Source organism: Biomphalaria glabrata, chromosome 12 (genome assembly GCF_947242115.1).
Source record: "Biomphalaria glabrata chromosome 12, xgBioGlab47.1, whole genome shotgun sequence".
NCBI lineage: Eukaryota > Metazoa > Mollusca > Gastropoda > Planorbidae > Biomphalaria > Biomphalaria glabrata.
The window spans coordinates 26,518,573-26,540,339 of NC_074722.1; the positions used below are offsets into that span (position 1 = coordinate 26,518,573).

The window sequence follows — 21,767 nt, forward strand, 5'->3', positions numbered from 1 at the left end:
TTTTTTAATCGAGCGTTGGATTGGCGTTTTCCATATTGAATGACATCGCAAAATTACAATTCTTGTCTATATATTTCAGGAGATTTGTATAAGTTTTCAAAAGATTTTAATAATTTTCAGATATTTCCAGGACTTTTTCGTATATTTTGCAATTTCAGAAGATTTCCAGGAGCTCCTGGTAAATCGACAGGAGGCCGGGGGAAATTTGTTATAAAATGGTTTAATTTAACAATGTATACACCTAGAATTAGCGCGGGTCCTATGAAAGTGCGGGGCCCACTGCGGTCGCATAGGTTGCAATGGCCTAAGGCTGGCCCTGCAAATTAGCGGCGTATGTTAGGCCGCTGGTCGACTAGTATAATATGATGTGAAAAAGGGTTTACCTGTTTTGTTAAAAAAGTTTCGTACCTAAATGAGATAAATTTAGGTATTTAAATTGTCTATTCCCCTCGCCTTCCACTGGTTGTAGGAGCAACATTAAACATATCTTACGGTCTTCGCCAGGATTTATGGGACATCTATGCCAAATGTTTTCTTAAGATAGGTCGAACACGGTTTTGATTTCTTTGTGGTACATACATACATACATACATACATACATACATACATACATACATACATACATACATACACACATACATACATACATACATACATACATACATACATACACACATACATACATACATACATACATACATACATACATACTACATACATACATACATACATTCATACATACATACATACATACATACATACATACATACATACATACATACACACATACATACATACATACATACATACATACATACATACATACATACATACATACATACATACATACATACATACTACATACATACATACATACATACATTCATACATACATACATACACAGATACATACATAGGCCAACATACATACATAGGCCAACATACATATACCTTACATTCAATTTTATATCTATTAGATAGCTACAATACTTTTCTCTACGCTGTTAAGTCTTTAGTAATCCTTAATATTGTATTGAACTCGTAAACAATATAAAATTAGAAGCAATTCTAAAGCTCACATCAAAATGTATTTAATGAAACTAGAACAAAGAAACGAATGACAGACAGAGCTCAAAACATTGTGGAGTAACCCAACTTATCCAGCTTGTGTTGTGTTTGTAGAATTGGCGGAAAGGGCAGCAGCTCGCAGCGCCCACACGGGCAGGTCAGCCAAGCCAAAGACGTAGTAGCCCCACGTGTTGATGGCCAGGACAATAACTAGGATGCCCAGAAGGTTGAGAATAAAGCCACTTTTGACCTGAACAGGAAATAGAAAAAAACAAACTCTAGGAGATGTAGGCTTAAAGGGTTAACTTCCTGACTTCTGATTCAGCCAGGAATACCAATAACTTGGTCGAGTTTAAGTCATTCATTAAGTGCATGACTAGATTGACTTACGGGTAGCCTTAGGATGTAGGCCCTATTCATCTTCTTTTTACAATACCTCTATTCAAGTTACTCCTTCATGGAAACTGGGTGGGCTGATCTCAAAAATGGTTCTAACGATTTTACTAGAAATTTAACAGTTGAATGACAGAGAGAGAGACAAGAGAGAGAGAGAGAGAGAACGAAATACAAAGAGAGTCAAAAAGAGAAGAGAAATAGAGAACGACAGAAACAAACAGAGAAAGAGAGAGAGAAAAAAATAAACAGAGAGAGAGAGACAAAAGGAGAGATTTGTTGTGAAGACATTGGATAGGCCACACTATCTGACACTACTCACCATATCTACAACTTTGATATCGCCATAAGCGAAGACCTGGGCGTTAGGAGGCGTGGCAATGGGCAACATGAATGCGAGAGACGAGGCAGCAGTGGCGGGCAACATCAGGTAAAGTGGATGTAGCTGCATGGCTATTGCCTATATGAAAAGTGAATCAACATTTGTTTCTATGTACCATACCAAAATGTTTATTTTTAAAATAATTTCTTTTTTTTTTAAATTATCATAAATTCCAGTACTAGGACTTAAACTAGAACTCTGAGTTGGATTTATATTGGGGAGCGTAAAATTTAGATCCTGAAAATCAAGATACAATTGAATTCTTCTAAAACTAGAAACCCAAGACTAGAAGTGGCTGTTGCTTATATCAGTGTAAAAGAATTTAATCAATCAAAATATACAATAAAAACAATTAAAGAATGCCATTGTGCTGTTTAAAGGTTGGATGATTAGTTTCTCAATAGCGATCAAAGAAATCGAGCTCAAAAAGTTGATTACATTGAGTTTGTTGCCAAGTGTGATGCTGAAAATCCTCTTTTTGTTTTGTCATAAGAAAATTAACAAAGAAACAAACAACAAACAAAACAAAACAAAAAAATCATTTTATTTTAAAACATATCTAGAGGGGAAAAACTCCATCCATAAAACTATACCTACCAATAATGTACAAGTTGCCTTATTTGATATCAAACAAAATAACTAATTACCAATAATTAATTGATTAATTGAGCATTTTTGTTTATGGATTAATTTTGTGTATTTAGGTTCCATGAATAATTGTTAAAAGTATCAATTTGATCGGAGAATGTGTGAGGGAAAAAATAGCGTTACCAATTCTTTAAGGGGACTACGCCCAACTCACCGATTCACATTCACATCACGTGACAACTCGTACGAAGGAAAGCAGCTGGGGAAAAATAGGTTCTCGAAAGAGACAACTAAAGAACTCCTAGAAAGGTCGCGGGGCCAAATATATGCTAGCTACGAAAACAAACACAAGAAACTGTGAAAATCCACTTAAATAGACCTACAGCCATTAACGGCATTTGACTGCCTTTGGTGTGACAAAATATGCATGGTGCTATTGTGCCTACGTGCAAAGGCGTAGCTAGGGTGGAGGGAGTAGGAAGTATAAAAATCCCCCGGGCCGCAACTTGAGGGGGGCCCAAAATGAGTGTTTTCACATTAAATATTAAATATTACGCATAATGCAGGGGCCCCCAAAGAGGTCAAGCCCCCCGAGAGCCCAAATGAGGGTAACTTCCTAGCTACACCACTGCCTACATGGTCAGGTGAAATGCAACATATCCTTAGACTTGAGACGATGATTTATAGTTCCGTGCTTCTATGTATATGTCAACATTCTAAAAAGGTTGAAACATAATAAAGCAATTAATACTAAGACACTGTCTTGAGTTTGTGGATCTGAGACCCGATTCTGACCTACATTTCCTGTCACATGTTAGAAATACAATAAGAAGCGAGTAAGCGTCCAGTGGGTCATTGTTCTACTTACTAGTTCTTTTAACATGGGAAGGAGCAGCATAGTGACCACTGTGTTAGACACAATCTCCGTGACAGCTGAGGTCAGTATAACCACTACCAGACAGGCGGCCCACCCAGGCAGAACTTGGATAAACATAAGGTTTTGTGCGATCATTTTGGACAGCCCTGACACCTGTAAGATGATATATTTGACATTATGTGTTTAGTCCAAAAGCCTTAGAAAAGGTTACGTTGCATGAAGATTTATAGGCACAATTATATTACAAACGTGGTAGTGCCGCATACAAGACAACTCTGTATATCATTTACAAAATACAAAATCTGGGAATTAGGTTTGAACTATTTTTAATTTACCTTGATAGCCTCAGAGAGGGCAAAACCTCCTCCACAAAGGAAGATGACACCCCAAGGAAATTTTTTCATTGTTGATTTCCACGTCAATATCGAAGGCGAGGATCTGGAGGGACTTGAATCTGAAATATTGTTACACCCCTTCACCCGCCGTTCAGAGACACACATGAATAGTTTGTCCTAAGTCATCCAGTGATGACATTTGTTAAATAGTTTATTAATTTTCGATATACAATTGTTATTCATGGCAATTTATAAACATAGAAAAATAAACGAAATTAATATCATATACTGAAAGTGATACATCAATGTTATGTACCACTAATTCTATCATGCAACTCTCACATTTCAAGAGTTATTTTAAAATGAAATTTAGAAAATTGGACGGGCCGATTCTTAAGTTTGATTGAGATTTGCCCGGGCATGCTACCCTGCCTCATAGTGGCGCCCGGGTGGAAACGATCGTAAGAGGAAACAATTAGGCTAAAGGGTAGCAAAACAAAGCTCCTGTGGGAGTCCATCAGTGGGTGAGAGAGTTGCCCTCATTGCACTGTGCAGGGTTGTAAAAGAGATCCCACAACCTTGTTAACATCCAGGCACCATTCCTCAAGAATCGTTTCATAAATGGCGTGTCCCCCGCGGTTAGCCTGGTGTAGAATAGAAAAATGGCAGTGGCTCCCGGGGTACACGGCCTTCGGCCGCGTCTCTATTCCGAGAGTCTGCAGTGACCCGTGTCACTGGAAATGACAGCGTCAAACTAGACACAGTGTCAAACTAGACACTCGTAAGACAGCCAGAACACAGTGTTCTATCGGACTAGTGAGAGGGAGCTCTTGTTCGCATTCTCTGGCCTAGAGTTTCAAGAGCTCAGCTCAACCCGACAGTTTCAAATTGGAAAGAGATTGGAGGCAATAGAACGAGTACTTTTGTTATGGGCTTCATCCATGTAATACCATTATCATGATCAGTAAAACTGCTTGTGGTTAGCCTGTTTCATTCACACAAAATATTGTCAATAGAATGGTAAATGGTAAATTATTAGGGAGAAAGTTCTAACGTCAGAAAGTCGGGTCAACTTAGAAGACATTTGACCACTGTGACGTTAGAAAGACGGTTGAGGCGCTAGAGTCGAATAAAACTGAGACGTATTGCAATGTCTCGCGAATCCAACATGAAAAGTCCTAATATGAAAATGAACGTTTGTACATTTATTGCAATGACTTGACATTAAAAAAATCAAACTAACTCGATAAACCATCGAAGTATGGTAGATAAACGCACTTATACAAAATGATAAAAGTTGTTTTAAGACTAAAAAAGGCTAACATATTAATGCATTCTACAATATTCTCGTGGTCTGACATGAATTTCACTGAAGTGCCTAACATAGAAAAATGTGTGGTAATATCCTAAAACATCATTACGCCTAATGTTGCAATACAACATAATTGCAAGCCATCGGTTGCAAGGAGAAAATAGGCTAACATAAAATTGTTAACTCACAACTGTATCTATCCATGCATTCATTTAAAGTCAATTTCTTTAATCCTATTTATCTATCTATCTATCTATCTATCTATCTATCTATCTATCTATCTATCTATTCATACAGCAACCTATTATTTTTCATATTGAAAGTTTTTAAGGAACTCAAACATAAAGATGTTATCACCACTAACCTCCTTTTGACCGAAAGAATAATACATTAGGCCTCTCGTTGGGGAAAACAAACAAACTGCTGGCCACCAAAATGGCGACAGAAGCGTCCGTCACGTGTCTGCAAAATGAGACGATTCGTATATTATTGATTTTGTCGATTTAAATTTGATTAGGTCTATTAGGTCTCTGACTACAATAAGAATAATCAATTAACGGCTTGTTATTACAATAGTTGAATAGAGTCTAAAATGATGGTGGAGGTATACATTTTGACGTTTATGAAATCAACTAAACATTGTAGAACTAAGTCTCACTTGGGCCGTGTAATACTTACCCTGGTTTAAAGAAGGTGGCCCAACCAGGGAATGATCCTGGCGTTCGTAGCAACCAAAGGGAGACTAGTAGTACAAAATGAATAAGAACGATAACTTCGTTAAATCTGTATTAGAAAAGTGAATTTAAATCACACAGATGATAGATGGCTATCTAAATTGTAAATGTATTTTCAACTTTATATAAAACATAAAAACTAAAGCCATTACAAGTAATATAATATTTTATACTTTTATAGATGTTGCCTGTTCATTTATATTGCATTTTAAAGATAAATGTATTCATACTTACTATACCGAAAGATAATTGGGAGAATGACTAAGATGGATAGAATATTGCAGAGTACATCACCTTCTACCATCCTGTACATACCATTAATTAGATGACACTGACTATAGTATACACTTTCAATTTATCTTTTGTAAAAATTTTTTTGTCAAATATACGTTCTTGAAAATGTTCCGCATTGCACTTCGGAACTGGAAGTCCCGGTTCGAATCCTGGTGAAGACTGAGATTTTTAATTTCGGGATCCTTGGCCGCCCCTGAGTCCACCCAGCTCTAATGGGTATCTGAAATTAGTTGGGGAAGGTAAAGGCGATTGGTTGTTGTGCTGGCTACATGACATCCTCGTTAACCGTGGGCCACATAACAGATGAACTTTACATCACCTACCCTATAGACCACAAGGTCTGAAAAGGAAACTTTACTTTTTTCTCTTTTCTCAATAATAAAATCTTGGTCTCTGGTAGTTATAATCTTTAAAGTATTGTATTTTAACATAGACTATTTTCTTTTCCAGAAATAAAGAAATATATTCAATCTGTGTTGGATAAGGCAAAATATGTAGCTCTGAGCTTCAAAATATGTAGCTCTGAGCTTCAAAATATGTAGCTCTGAGCTTCAAAATATATAGCTCTGAGCTTCAAAATATATAGCTCTGAGTTTCAAAATATGTAGCTCTGAGCTTCAAAATATGTAACTCTGAGCTTCAAAATATGTAGCTCTGAGCTTCAAAATATGTAGCTCTGAGCTTCAAAACATGTAGCTCTGAGCTTCAAAATATATAGCTCTGAGCTTCAAAATATGTAGCTCTGAGCTTCAAAATATGTAGCTCTGAGCTTCAAAATATGTAGCTCTGAGCTTCAAAATATGTAGCTCTGAGCTTTAAAATATGTAGCTCTGAGCTTTAAAATATGTAGCTCTGAGCTTTAAAATATGTAGCTCTGAGCTTTAAAATATGTAGCTCTGAGCTTCAAAATATGTAGCTCTGAGCTTCAAAAAATGTAGCTGTGAGCTTCAAAATATATAGCTCTGAGCTTAAAAATATGTAGCTCTGAGCTTCGTGTGTGTAGAAACGTTTTGAAAGATCATTCAACTTTGAAATTGAATGCAAGTCTGTCTTTTGGTTTCTACACTGACTTTGTTTTTAAATTAATAAATGATTCAATGCGCCCTACATTTTAATCTTAAACTTTGATATTGATAGACATTGTTATATTTTGTATTATAGTTTGACAATTAAGTAAACTATCAAACAGAGTTTGTTTTATTAACCATCACTAAGATAAAATCACATTTCTTATTCCATATGCTAGGACAAAGCAGTACAAGTGCTCCTCCTCCCTAGAGCTAATAGACCATGGGGCGAGTTTTAAGTAGCTAGGAAAACCTATGACTTAGCATAGTGCATAACTTGCACTACTAGATTATGAGTAGGTCGGAAATATGTTATCTTTGGAAGGAACTCTTCTAATTTATAAGATAAGAAACATGATACCAGAGCCGGATATAGGTAATTGGAGGCCCTAGGTGAAGAGAATAGGGAGGCTCTAGATAAAGTAAATGGGGGGGGGGGGCCTAATGAAATAGAAAAACAACAAATTAAGACCGAATTATACGCAATAAATTATAAAACCGTCCTGTATCAATATTAAAATTAACAAACAGATTAAATTCTTGCGCTAATGTGCTTCATGGACGATTCGTGTTGACAAGACTCTAAATAACGTTTCGACATTTCACAAAAAGGAAGAAGCAATGGTCTTCTAACAAAGTCTTAACGAGTACATCTAAACATTCGCGAATCAACCTTACATCATGCTTGAGACTTAGAGAGATAGGCTTGTATACATAGAGCCAAAGAGTTCCGCTATGTAGGAGATTTGTTCCATTAGTCGCAATTTTTTTCTCTAAAAAATCGACGAAGTAAGTCTATCACTCGTCATTGTGGACAAAGTCATACACTATACTTTTATAGGTGACAATAGTTCTTAAGTACATGACTCAGAAACAAAACGCCAGACATGCAGGGTAAAGAAATATTTTTTAAGCAATTATGATTTTAGTCGCTAGGCGGCTAGACCAAGCCACGGACAACATGATTCTCAACGCAAGTACGAAGTATATAACTGTTGCCCAAATTTAGCAAGTCAGGTTATTACAATGCCGTTATTTGAAACTGTTTCATACGTGGAGACAGGAAACAATGAAAATAAATTTGATGACAACAAAATATTAAAATTAAGTGGCCAGTGGCGTAGCTAGTGTGGGGCAAGAGGGGGGAGAATTTGAAAATCCCATCCCCGGGTCCCTACTTGAAGGGGGCCCACATGAATGTTTTTTACATTAAATATTAAATATTGCGCAAATTGCATGGGCCTCCAAAGAGGTCAAGCCCCCGGGCCCCCAAATGATATCAAATTCCTAGCTTCGCCCCTGTAAGAGGCCAGGTGCAAACGATTCTGAAACACTACATTCACACACAGAATGTGTTTTCTAATCAATTTTTACACTTTCAAAGAACATTTATCTGTACATTGTGTATTGCTAACGACGACACTGAACGTTTAAACGTCTCTTACTGTTGAACAAATATTCATTTCGGTTGACTTACTTTAATGACCCCAGCTTGTCAAATTCTTCTCTGACTGCTCGCTTTGTTCTTTCTAATTCATTCCTTGAAACTGAAGACGAACATCTGAAGAATGACCTGCAATAGAGTCATATGGCTGCTTTCATTGGCAACATGTAGGAAGAGCGGGTTTGGTCATTAGTTTTATTATTAAGATCTAGGCTTTAAAGTCTGAATATCTCGTGTTTAATCAAATGCTATATAATATAGAAACAGACTCAAACGCTAGACCTTTAAGACAAGTAATGTATTATTTGCTCGATGAGGCATCACTGGCATTGCGAATATTGCCTTTTTTTCACAATAAACTTTGTCGATATTGTCAAAATGTTCGTTTGTTTAGTTTGATTGGTACATAAATATAACTCATCAGTCGAGCCTTATTCAAGAGCTCCCTCTCAGACAATTTATTACGTATTTATCATCCCTGATGTGTCTCACGGTGCGGTACGCACCCCTTTCCCCACCCCCTGAAAGCCACTGCACTGAGCACCATTAGTTGATTGATTGGAATCAAATGCTTGACTCATTTGAGTATACGAACGCTTTTTAATATTGCAAAGTAAATGTTTTAATTAACATGTAAATCTTAAAGACCTGTTCAAGTTAAAATACCTAAATCCAAAACCTGTTCTATACATCCAAACGTAAGTACCAAACAGTAGAAGCAGCGACATTGGAAACCCAAAAAGAAACCATTTGGCAAAAGTGACAGGCGCTTCTTTGTACAGACTGTAAGAGACAAAAAAAGCGATTCCTCATGTTAGCAATATTAATGAACGAAAAAGTTTATTATTATTTTTTATTGTGTAGATAGAGACTTATATGCACAAACAAAGGCACCGAAAGCAAAATGCTAGAAAACATAATGGACCAAGAGAAAGTATTTGCTATAAACACCTTGTCATACAAGCAACCTAACATAGTTATATCAACTACGTCAAGGACTGAACACAACACAACACGGGTTCAAGCATTGGCAGCTTACTCTGTGACCATGCGAGCTAGCACCATGTTAGGGGCAGTTCCGGTCAGTGTGGCCATGCCTCCTATGTTGGAGGAGTAACAGACGCAGAGACTGAAGATCTTCAGGAGAACCATGTTTCTGGGGTCCAGATTATGGAGCTCAATTGTTTCGTCGACTTTATCATCACGCTTCTCTCTTTTCTTGCTTTCGTGTCGCTGTTTGAAAGAATTAATAGTTAAGGTCCGAAAATCAGGTTCACATTGTCACTATTTAAGGAAAATATAAGGGAAGAAAAATATAAAAGCAATCCTTTTAAAAAACAAAATAAATCTTATCTAAAGGGGAAAAATCCGCCCTTAAAACTATATCCAACAATAATGTACAAGTTATTTTCCTTATTTCATATCAAACAAAATAATTAATTACCAATAATTAATTTACTAATTGGGTATTTTAAAAATTATTGATTAATTGTTTGAAGTGTGAAATTGATTGGAGAATAGAGTTAACACTTCTTTAAGCGGACTAAAAAATTTAGCCATATCAGTGGATACTGAAGGATTAGTTTCCTTTGTTGGTATCAAACAGAATAGATAATTACCTGTAATTAATTGTCTAATTGGTTACTTTTTTTTATTGTTTATTATTGTCTTGTCTATGACAATGGATAATAATGTTAGTTTGAACTTGATACGAGAATGGGTGTGGGAAAAATAACGTGTAGACATTTTTTACCAAAAAGACAGACAAATAGAAATGAAATCTTATATTAATTATAATTGTATCAATTAGTTTGATTCCACAAGGTTTGTTTTTATGTATGTATTTGACCAGCGTTTGCATATCAAGGAAACTATTTCGTTTGCACGTTTCATGATATATTAATGTCATACATGATAACCTTGATTTTATCCAATTTCAGAAGAGTTTAATATAAAGTTTTAAGTGCTAAAAATATATTAAAGCCCTCTGAATTGAATTATACCGATGAATGTCCAGACTCTTCATGTCGCCCAATAACTGTTTCTTTAAATTCCACGGATTTCTCACAATGTTTAGTTCTTACTGTCATGGAGTCATTCACCTCAAGTCGTTCTCTACACATGTAACAGAAAAAGGTACACAATCATTATACAAGAATTGAATTGAGAGCTGTTCTATGGGGGTAAGTTGTCATTGAAAACAACAAATATAAAAACAAAGACAACATGAGACTGCATAAAGAATCTTTCCACCATATACAGCTGGTGGACAGTGTAAAAAGGAAACAATTCTCTGTTGTTGTTACCTAGCAAGGCTTAGTGTAAAGTAATACTGACTTCAAGGATGACATTATTTAAAAAAGTTTACATTTAAAATCTTTTCAAGCTATATAGATAGATAGAAATAAAACTAGAAAGATAGATAGCTAGATAGACATGATAGTAAGGCTAGTCTTCGAGTCCGAAGATTAGTGAGGAATGCAGTATTTCCCGTGGCTGCGCAGTCCCATCTGTGACCTAAATATTTTGCCACTTCCAGGGCAAGCATAACCATTGTCCGCAGGTGGTCGATTTAGATTTTCTTTTCGCCGTCTGCGTTTGTCCTCGGCAGCAGATTTTCTTTTGGTCTCAAATGTGTATCCCGCGGCCTTCGTGAGTGACCTCCAGCTGTCTCGTTCTGGGGCCGCATGCAACCAGGTGCTCTCTTCTATGTCAGCCAAGCCAAGTTGGTGCCTTAGCTGGTCTTTGAAGCGTTTCCGTGGGGCGCCTCTGTTACGTCGAACACCTTTTAGCTCACCAAAAAAAAAAAAGACTGCATTTGGCATACGTTCGTCTCCGATACGGAATACGTGCCCTACCCAGCATATATATATGTTAGGTAGGTAGGTGGATGGATGGATGGCTAGATAGATAGGAGTAGATCGACAAATTGTTTTGTTGCTCACGTCTCGTATTTCAGTATTCTTACAATGTCTAATTTAATGACGCTCCTTAAGTTAAAACTTTTATATTCACTTAACAAGCACATAGATTTGACTTTTTAGTCTTAAAATAGATTGAATATTCCAACAATATCACACATGTCTGAGGAGAATGGTGTATAGATACGTTAACATAGTCAACTAAACACTGAGATCACTTATGTCGCTTAAACAGCTGACAAAACAATAAGATAATTCAAGTTAATAATAGAGATTAAACTCACCTTAATATCTCCGTTAATTCACTCGAAGGCAATGATGTCTGCTCGATTGATATATCTAATGAAAGGAAAACGTAACCGTATTTAGGGCAGACACCGACATATATATAACAAAACCAAACAAAGAATAAACAAATAAAGTCTTTGGTAAGCTATTTATAAAATTAATACAACAAATCCTTGTCACTAAATTATGTTTGAAACAATGTGTGTAGTATGTCTTCCTACTATAAAAGAATCAATTGAATTATAACTTTTAGAATGGACTTCTACAGTAACAAACAACAACAGTTACGAAGTCGGATTGTTCATTTTGCAAATCTATTTTTTTTTTTAGCTGTAAGAAGAATTATCAGTGATCTCCAATAATTTAAATTATTTGTGAAAGATTACTTAGGTGCATCAAAATTTTAGACCTTGTGATGATGTTAATGTCTTCTATTTCTTTATCTAGCAGTTAACGAGCAGGGTGTCATGTGGCCAGCACAACGACCAACCGCCTTTACTGTCTCCAAGTCAGGTACCCATTAGACCCTAACCTTATCCCAAAATCAAAATCCTAGCCTTCACTTAGATTCGAACTTAGGTTCTCAAGCGCTCGACCACTCAGCCACGTCGCCTCCATATGTTGTGTCCAGCGTGCAATTTATCTCTAGATTACCTTCTAAACCCTCGAATGTTAAAAATAAGACTAAAGATAAAGAAACTGTGTCTACCTAAGTGACATTTCCACTCATTAAAGACGCAGGGTTTTATATTGTTTTTAAACAGGTTTGTTTAATAGTCTATCAGTAAAGAAAGACCTATGGATATTAGCATGGATATAAGGTTTTAGACCTAATTAGTGTCTCTATAGGCTGTACCTTCTTCTTCTGAGGACTGACCATTGACCTCGGAAGTGGTTGTCAAAAGTTTGACCAAAAGCGCTCTAGTGATAGGTATCATCATGGCGGTGGTAGCCATGTTGCTGATCCACATAGACAGGAAGGCTGTGGTCACCATGACACCCAGGAGAAGTCTTCGATTAAAAAAAAAAAAAAAAAGAAAAGGCTAAAATAAAATAATGTTATAAAAAAAAAAAAAAAAAAGAAAACTACTAACAATTTTTGCCTTGCCAAACGAGTTTGATAGAAATCTTCTGAGACCTACCACTTTATTTACCAAATGTATGCGTAAGTTTTGTTGAGGTCCTTAGATCTAAAGATTAGCTACTGATATCTATGTAAATCGCAGAGTATTTACATCTATTCCTTAGCTTGTTTGTTGCGATATCTGTGATTCGACATTTTCTTTTGAATACTTAGTCAAAATAGCAGAAATAAATTGATTTGATATTGAATGGGATGTACTTCATTCAGGAGACTCTTCTCCTTGTGTTTTATGCTATAGCGGCCCCTAAAGCATTTTTTTTTAAAAAGTTATAGCATATTATGCACATAGGTATAAACCATTGTTCTTGTAGATTAAACCTCGGTGATAATGTTTCGCTATCCGATTTGGCATTAGCACGTCCATATACACTGTCTCAACCCTTGTGGTCTATAGGGCAGTGGAAGTAAACGTCCTCTGTTTCTGTGGCCTACGGGTAACAAGGTTGTCATGTGGCCAGCACAACGACCAACCACCTTTACTTTTCCCCAACTAATGTCAGCAACCCATTGGGTAGACTCAAAGGCGCCCAAAGATCCCGAAATTAAAAATCCCAGTCTACATCAGGATTCGAACCCGGGATCCCCGGCTCAGAAGCCAAATGCTTAACCATTCAGTCACCGCACCACTTGTTTTATCCTGTAAATTCCGTTAATAATAATCAATAAGTAAATCAAGGTTGTGGGTGTGATGTTTCTTTTCTTCATCTTTACTGACGACGTTCCTTTTTTTTTTTCAATCAGCCAGTAGTATGAAATTTAAAAGTACATGTTAAGTTTGTTCATTCATTAAAACTCTTGTTTCAGAGCTGACATTTTAAGAAAATTATTGTTCTTACTTTGAGCAGATAGTATTGATAGGGTACTGTGATGTAGACCTATTTAGACAGCGATGTCCTCCGCATAACAAAGATAGTATAGGAATATTTATAGATTATTAAAAGTTGGCATTTAGATTCTACGACAAGATCGTTTAGTGACTGAGACTTGACTTTGACTCTTTTTGTGTTTTAGATTATTTAAGCGTTAAAGCTGTTTGGGCTTTTGTCTTGGCCACGTGTCAAATTTTTGTGTGATATTACGTACTTGAAAAATTAAAGGTTTATATAGTTTACTTAAAACTAAAACAGTTATGAGAGGTAGTCAGCAGTTTACCGCCTGGGTTCAACTCCAATCAGCAAAAGTATTCTTAAGGCTATTCTCTTATGCAGCATTGTTTTCTCTATGGCTATAGCCACAATGGTTCCACCAATCAGAAGAAAGGAGACATCCTGCATGTTATCATGATAAAATCAATCAATCAATCAATCAATCAATCAATCAATCAATCAATCAATCAATCAATCAATCAATCTATCTATCTATCTATCTATCTATCTATCTATCTATCTATCTATCTGTCTGTTACCTCTAGAAATACTTTACACATGCGTGAGGAGGAGGCTACACCCAGCAGCGGCGCCAGGGCAATGGGTATGACTGAGGTTACAGGTAACGGGAAGGCTTCAGTCACCCAATAAACTGTCATGATTAGAACTATGAAACCACATTTGGATTCCTGTACAGCAGTTACAAACAATGTTAAAACAATCAATGTTTTTTACAGTCAGTCTTATAACTATCATTGATTTTACAATCAGTTTTATAACATTCACTGATTTTACATGTAGTCTAGTAACAATTACTGATTTTCCAATCAATGTTATAACAACTGATGTTCATGTTGACAGTTCAAGTAAAACCAACAATTATTACAGCATAATGAAATACTTTTTAAACGTTCTCACGTGCACAAACATATATCTTTTTAGAAAGGGGGAAAAACGCTATTACTTTTGTGTGGTTTGTCTGTCCAACCGTCCGTCCGTCCGTCCCTCTTAGATCTCAGAAACTAGAAGAGAAAATGAAAATCGGAAATCATGATATTTTAGATCATTGAAAGTTCTAATGCAACGGCTACTTTTTTTTTTGTTTTCCGAAAGTGAACCATCTAATTTTTTAAATTATCTTTGCAAGCAGATTAAAAAAAAACAACATTTAATAAAAAAAACTTCCGGGAAGGTAATTATTTTTTAAAAAGGTCACATACTTCTTCATTAATAACTTAAGCTTCATTCACAGATTCGCGCATTGGTACAAAAAATGTGCATCTAAGGTCACAATGGAAAAAGTGTCAATGGATCATGCTAAAATATATTTTCCATTTATTAACTATCTCATTGAATGGAATACTGATTCAAATGATGTGTTTTAAAAAGAATTTTGATACGAACTTCGTTTTAGTTATAAGTTTCAAAAATAACAAACTACTTTCATAACGCGCAGTTTTGACATATCGTCATAATATACATGACAGTCTCAATAAAACTAAATATGGTCCAGATCTAGATATATTTATGATATTGATCTATATATTAGAAATATATTAATAATTTGAATAAAATTTTTATTATTAAGGCAATAGCTTATCTTCTGACAGCTTAGGGGTGCTCATTTAATTATTATGTAAACAGTGTAGTATCTAATTAAGAAGTGAATCGGATACGAAACAGCATAGTTTGCTATGGTTTGCCATAGTAGAACTACATCATTACACATTACCAAAATGCCTACTATTCCTGATCATAAGCCTAGGTCTAGTAATTTTAAGGTTGAACGAATTCTAGTCTAGATCTAGATTCTATATCAAGATTTTAGTTCTAGATCTAGTTCTATATTATTAATCTATATCTAATTCTATATCTAGACTTAGATCTAGATCTAGATCTAGACTTAGATTTAGTCTAGATCTAACTAGATCGAGATCTAGTTTGTATGACCAATGGCAATGGAGATATATTACTTTTTTTTTTTGCGAGGGGAAAGTCTTGTCCAAGTCTGTCGACATGTCATTTCTAGATAGCTCACTACCTAAATGTAGGTCAAGAATTTATTTTTTTTTCGTGTTGCCAATTTATCTAATTTTGTAAGAAGAATAAATCTTTTTAGTTTCTCTTTATTACATGTAACATGTTATTAATTTTGAATGTATGGATAAAGTTAATAATTATTATTTAAAAAAATGAATGTAGGCTAAGTGTACGCTAAATGAATATATTGAGATGCTGTGGCTGAGGGGTAAAGCACTTGTAACCGGAAGTCCCGTGTTCGAATCCTGGTAAAGATTCTACGTACACCACTTCGGGGGCCGATTTTGAGTCTGTTAAATTTTCCTTTTTGTTCGAAAAATAGTTTATTTATTACATATTACAAGTAACATCCGACCAGTACCTGCGATCTCTGACTGTAAGGAAACACAAGAGGAGACAGTAGAACGGGGGTCAGGATGACCAAAATAGTCTTCCAACTGGTTCTGCAAAATATCAGTACACTTCCGACCATGACAGCTGGCTGGACTAAATCTTTCTTTTTAATTTTTTTTTGTTTGACCTAACCTATGAAATATAGATAAATATATACGGTTTATTTTATATAATACCATAAAAGAACTATTTAAATAATAATAATAATAATAATAATCTTTATTATCCGTAAGGAAATTTGTCTTACAATTTGTGCATTACCAAACAAAAAACATTATAACTATAAGAAACCAAAGTGTACATTCACACCAGACTCACTCATAATTTACCGCATTAATAAGACTAATTCACAATCAAAACATGCTTTCTATTGTAATAAAGTCAATGTTTTGTTAATCTACAGCTAGGCTAAATTAAAAGGAGCCAAAAAGTAGAAATGATTCGGAATATTCCATTAACAACATATAGAGCAGCGATTCTCAAACGGGTGGACCGACGTCCAGACTACGGAGGGTGGGGGTGGGCTGAGGGAGAAGGGAGAGGGAGTTCAATTTACTTTTAAGTGAATAAAAAAAATGTTGCGATTTCTTTGTAGCTAGAGATCCAGCTTTGAATATTCACCAAGTAAAATGACACTCTTTCAAAAACTTATAAATTTAAATTTAGCAACGTTGGTTTATATTCGAAGTAAAACCATTAAAAATGTGTTTCGTATTCACCAGTGACGTTTGCAACAATACTGTCTTGAACAGTACTGTCTCTTGGAAGAATTTCAATCTGCATATAGGAAGTGCCGTAGCACAGAGACAGCAGTGGTCAGGGTACTAAACGACTTACTTCACAATTCCGACAAAGGCCACATATCAATTCTTTCTATGCTGGACTTGTCCGCAGCCTTTGATACGCTAGACCATGAAATTATGATGGCCAGATTCTCTGCAACTTTTGGTTTAGCAGGAGTCGTCCTAAAGTGGCTTGGATCCTACCTGACGGAACGCACCCAAAGTGTCGTTGTTAGCGGGACGGAATCAACAAGCTTACTTTTGAAGTACGGAGTACCCCAAGGATCAGTTCTAGGCCCAGTACTGTTCACTATGTACACATATCCACTCAGCGGTGTCATACGGCCAACCGGCATCTTGTACCATTTCTTTGCCGATGACTCACAGTTATACGATTCATCAGTACCCTCAGAGGTGTCGCATCTGGCAGAGAAAATCAGTAGTACCGTTGCAAGGGTGAGCGATTGGATGGTTGAAAATAAACTCAAGATGAACGAAGACAAGACAGAAATAATTAAGATTGGCACTAGGAACAATGTCTCAAAAGTTGAAAGCACAGATTCTCTCTTTATCACGAACTGCCATGTTCCTTTTGTCCATGTAGTGCGGAATCTTGGAGTTTTCTTCGACTCAACACTATCTTTCGACCCACACATAAATCAGCTCTGCAAAGGTCTTTATCTGCAGCTGCGCAGATTAGGCCAGATCCGACCATATTTAACAACGGAGTCAACAAAAACGCTAGCTGTGGCATTCATACTCTCCCGCCTTGACTACTGCAACGCCGTGCTAGCAGGTATACCTGATGACAAAATAGCCAAGCTGCAACGTATACAGAACAACGCCGCTCGAATAGTCCTTAAAAAAACTAGACAAGATTCTGCTACTACGCTCTTGCGCACGCTCCATTGGCTTCCCGTGAAAGCGAGAATCGATTACAAGGTCGCCACACTTTGTCATCAGTGTATATATAACAATGAGATGCCCTTGTACCTTAGCGAACTGATTACTCCATATGTCCCCCAGAGAACCCTGCGCTCAATGGACTCAACGCTTTTAGTAGTGCCACGTTTCTCCCTCAAAAGCTACGGTCTACGTGCTTTTTCAGTTCACGGACCAAAGGTTTGGAACTCACTCCCCATTGATCTCAGACAGACAACATGCTATACCACTTTTAAGAAGAACATTAAGACCTACTTGTTTAAAACTTTTTTAGATTAACTGTTATTCTGGCAATTGTGTTTATGTTTGTAATGTTGTTACAGCGCCTTGAGCCTACATTTTGTTTGTTAACAGCGCTTTATAAATAAAATTATTATTATTAAATTATTATTAATATAGACTCCAAAAATTTTGAAGAAAACATTTCAAAACACTCGACAACCTTATGTTCACGGCTAAAAGTCCATCGCGACAGGCGTGTAACAAAACACGGCTACAAGTCCATCGCGACAGGCGTGTAACAAAACACGGCTACAAGTCCATCGCGACAGGCGTGTAACAAAACACGGCTACAAGTTCATCGCGACAGGCATGTAACAAAACACGGCTACAAGTCCATCGCGACAGGCGTGTAACAAAACACGGCTACAAGTCCATCGCGACAGGCGTGTAATAAAACAAAAAGATTATCTCACGAAGATCAGGCTCATTATGGGGACGCGGTGGCTAGGTAGTTAAGGGCGTAGCTCCAAACCTGAGGTCCTAGGTTCAAATCTCGATGAGGACTGGGATTTTGAATTTCGGGATTTTTAGGGCGCCTCTGAGTCCACCCAACTCTAATGGGTATCTGATTTCAGTTGGGGAAAGTAAAGACGGTTGGTCATCTTGCTGACCACATAACACCTTGCTAGTTAACCGTTGGCCAAAGAAACAGATGAACTTAACATCATCTGCCTCATAGAACGCAAGGTCTGAAAGGGAAACCTCACTGTACACCAGGCTCACTACACCTTATATACATCGAATGTCCTTGGATTTAAAGTGTATTAGAAAATCAAACATAAAAACTCTGAACTAGAATACTTAGATTATTAAATTACCTTAACTTTCGGATATCATAGAATCCATTGTGTGTCAATATTTTACTAAAGAAATATTTATTTAACAGCCATACCCCTCGTCAGTCAGATGAAAACCAAAACAAAGAAACTCAATAGATCTGTATGATAACGCTTTAACAATTATATTAATGAATACAGATAATATACACTATCTAGGATTCTAAATATTTAGTCCACTTTTTAAACTCGATTGTCGGACAGTAATGGACAGTGACCAATAGAGATTGTCACGCCACCAGCACGTTTTTTTTTAAATGTGTAATGAACTGTGAGACGGTAGTCTCTAAGTAACTGTCGTAATGACCTGTGATACAGTAGTCTCTAACTAACTATCGTGACTTCGTGTATATTCCTGTGTTCGTTTGTGTCTGTGACTGTACTGATAGCATAAATGCAACTTGAAAGGGAGCCCGATCTAACGTTGGAATTAAGTTATCCTTAATGTGAGAAGCTTAAAGAAAAATTTTATGTGGATTACGGCAAGAAACTCTTGTTTCCAATTTACACATGGCAAATGGCTAATTCATAGCTAAAGCTTATATTAAGCAAACTTGTATCAAATCAATTAGCCATGTAATTAAAAGAAAAATTTAATACATCGAGAATTACAATAACAAGGTTACAAAGACAGTTTGTGTACAAACACAAACTGAAAATCGGCCCCCGAAGTGGCCCACCCAGGCAGGTAAAAAGGCAGGTTGAAATTCTATCAAATACAAATGACAGAAAATAATGAAGAAAAAAGGTTAATCGATCTTGTGTGGTGCCCCAGCGGTCCAGCAGACCAAAAGGATAGGTGAAAGTGAAAGTGAAATTAAATGCGAACCTGGCCTAACTGATGTCTTATAATGAATATCTAATTGATCTAATTGTTTTGGAAAGGGTCAATCTCTTAATCAAATCCTCAAAAAAAAAAAAAAAAAAAAAAACTTTTAGTTCAGTATTCTTTCACCATTCTACTGTGCTGTAGTGCACCAGATAATATGAAAACCTACGAAACCTACTTATTAATTGTTATTATAAATTATGCCCAACTTATATGCATACTAAATAGCTTTTTTTCTCTTAAAAAAAAGTAAACATTATTTTGGAGTAAACTTAGTAGTTAGTAGGACAGAACTTACATAACGTAGCATTACAAATGTAAAAAAATAATAATTTTTTAACAAAAGTCTAAAACCATTTGCATAAAATTGTTAGAAATACGGTATATAATTATCCCTTCTACTCTACTAAAGAGCCTCGCTTATTTGTTACTATTAATAGTGAATAGTTGTAAAGTGGTGTATTTTTATGAAAAAAAAACTGCTTCCATAAGTGATTTAAAAAATTAGATTTTTTTGCTTTTAGAAAAGAAAAAAGTAGCCGTTACATCAGAACTTTGAATGGACTAAAATATTATGATGTTATCTTTTCTAGTTTACGAGATCTAAACGGGAAGGACGGACAGAGGGAAAGACATTTCACACAAAACTAATAGCGTCTTTTCCCCTTTCGGGGGCCGCTAAAAAAACATTTATAAAAATTTAAAAAAAGGGGAACGACCTGAATTCAAACTATGGTTCAAGCCTTCTCAGGCCAACTCAGGTAATCACTCCCCCCTTTTTAGAGGACTCGAAAGGGGAAAAGACGCTATTAGTTTTGTGTGACATGTCTGTCTGTCCGTCTGTCCGTCAACATTAGGAAGAGGAGAACGATTTCAGCCCAAGTCTAGAGCCAAAATGAAGATGCTGTGCTAAAGACTGATGTTGTTTTGTGGGCTTGTGATGTCCCTGTCATTAAACATCTTTGCCTAGTTGAGTTGCCTCCCTGAAGTTTTTACAATATAAATCTTTTAATTTTTTTTCTCTTTATATGTTCTTGTTATCTACCTGAGTGAATCACATCGAGGGCAGATTTTGAGTTTGTTTTCTGTTGTTGTTTTTTTGTTCAATTAAACTTGTAGCGCAAACAAATAATGCAAAAATAAACGATGGATCTCAAGTGTAGGCCTCTGTAGTCTTACTTGTATATTCAAGCGCATCAAATAATATTGTATTATAAAATACATTAAAAGCAACAACGAAGAATGCAAATAACAGCAGAAATAAATGGTGAAGAAATAGACACAAACCTGTTTCGACCTGGGGAGCAAGGGGGGAGGGGAGATACGTAAACATCAGAGGCGATAGCGCAACAACAACACGTCGAGTCCATGGAACCGCGCCTCTGTGGATTCATTCTGTACTAAGGGCAGGATATCACCGTGCCAAGGGCCGGGTCTGACCTGCGGTCTTAGTTTAGGCATCTTTGCATGAAGAAACAGAAGAAACCAGTGATGATTGTTTTACAAAGGATTGTTCTTCCAACGTTTGGACAACGCTACAGCATTTAGAACAGCAGCGTTACCAAATGTGGACCTGGTTTGGGGCTGCATTATTAGTATGCATAGTGTTACAAATAAACAGTGATAGGTAGAGGTCAACGTATGACCCCGGTGAGATGACACAGAAGCGAGTGTTCTCTGAAATCTACATGTACAAACAAAGACAGGATGTGACGTGTCCACACGTGTTGTTCCAGGGGACGAACAGATATAAGTAGGGGGACAGTTACTAATGAATAGTGACAGATAGAGGTCACAACTTGTGACCCCGGCAAGATGACACTGCAGCCGATGTTTTCTGGAATCTACATGTATAAACAAAGACAGGATGTGACGTTTCCTTACGTGTTATTCCAAAGGATACTAGCCGTGTTTGTGCAACTTTGGAGAAGCGATTAGGGACTCTATATA

General features: G+C 36.4%; 1 protein-coding gene across 1 annotated transcript; it reads right to left on the bottom strand.

Annotated features, from left to right (window-relative positions):
* Positions 1-1,075: 1,075 nt before the first annotated feature.
* LOC106072572 (Na(+)/citrate cotransporter-like) lies at positions 1,076-19,127 on the bottom strand. The gene is made up of 16 exons (XM_056007092.1): positions 18,971-19,127; positions 16,115-16,278; positions 14,253-14,402; positions 14,000-14,115; positions 12,560-12,714; positions 11,700-11,754; positions 10,498-10,609; positions 9,534-9,727; positions 9,161-9,277; positions 8,528-8,623; positions 5,634-5,738; positions 5,320-5,417; positions 3,644-3,762; positions 3,300-3,461; positions 1,784-1,921; positions 1,076-1,318 (listed from the first exon to the last, which is right to left on the bottom strand). Exons 2-16 carry the CDS (start codon positions 16,223-16,225, stop codon positions 1,157-1,159), a joined length of 1,890 nt encoding a protein of 629 aa, XP_055863067.1. The 5' UTR covers positions 16,226-16,278; positions 18,971-19,127; the 3' UTR covers positions 1,076-1,156.
* Positions 19,128-21,767: the final 2,640 nt, after the last annotated feature.

What these genes read in the sequence shown, in the direction of transcription:
- LOC106072572 (XM_056007092.1), bottom strand. Translation starts at nt 16,225, where the DNA reads ATGGTCGGAAGTGTACTGATATTTTGCAGAACCAGTTGGAAGACTATT. An exon ending in AGAACAGGTTTTGGATTTAG is followed by an intron (nt 8,624 to 9,160) that starts GTATTTTAACTT and finishes ACTCTATTGCAG; the next exon opens with GTCATTCTTCAGATGTTCGT. An exon ending in ATATCAAAGTTGTAGATATG is followed by an intron (nt 1,319 to 1,783) that starts GTGAGTAGTGTC and finishes TTTCCTGTTCAG; the next exon opens with GTCAAAAGTGGCTTTATTCT.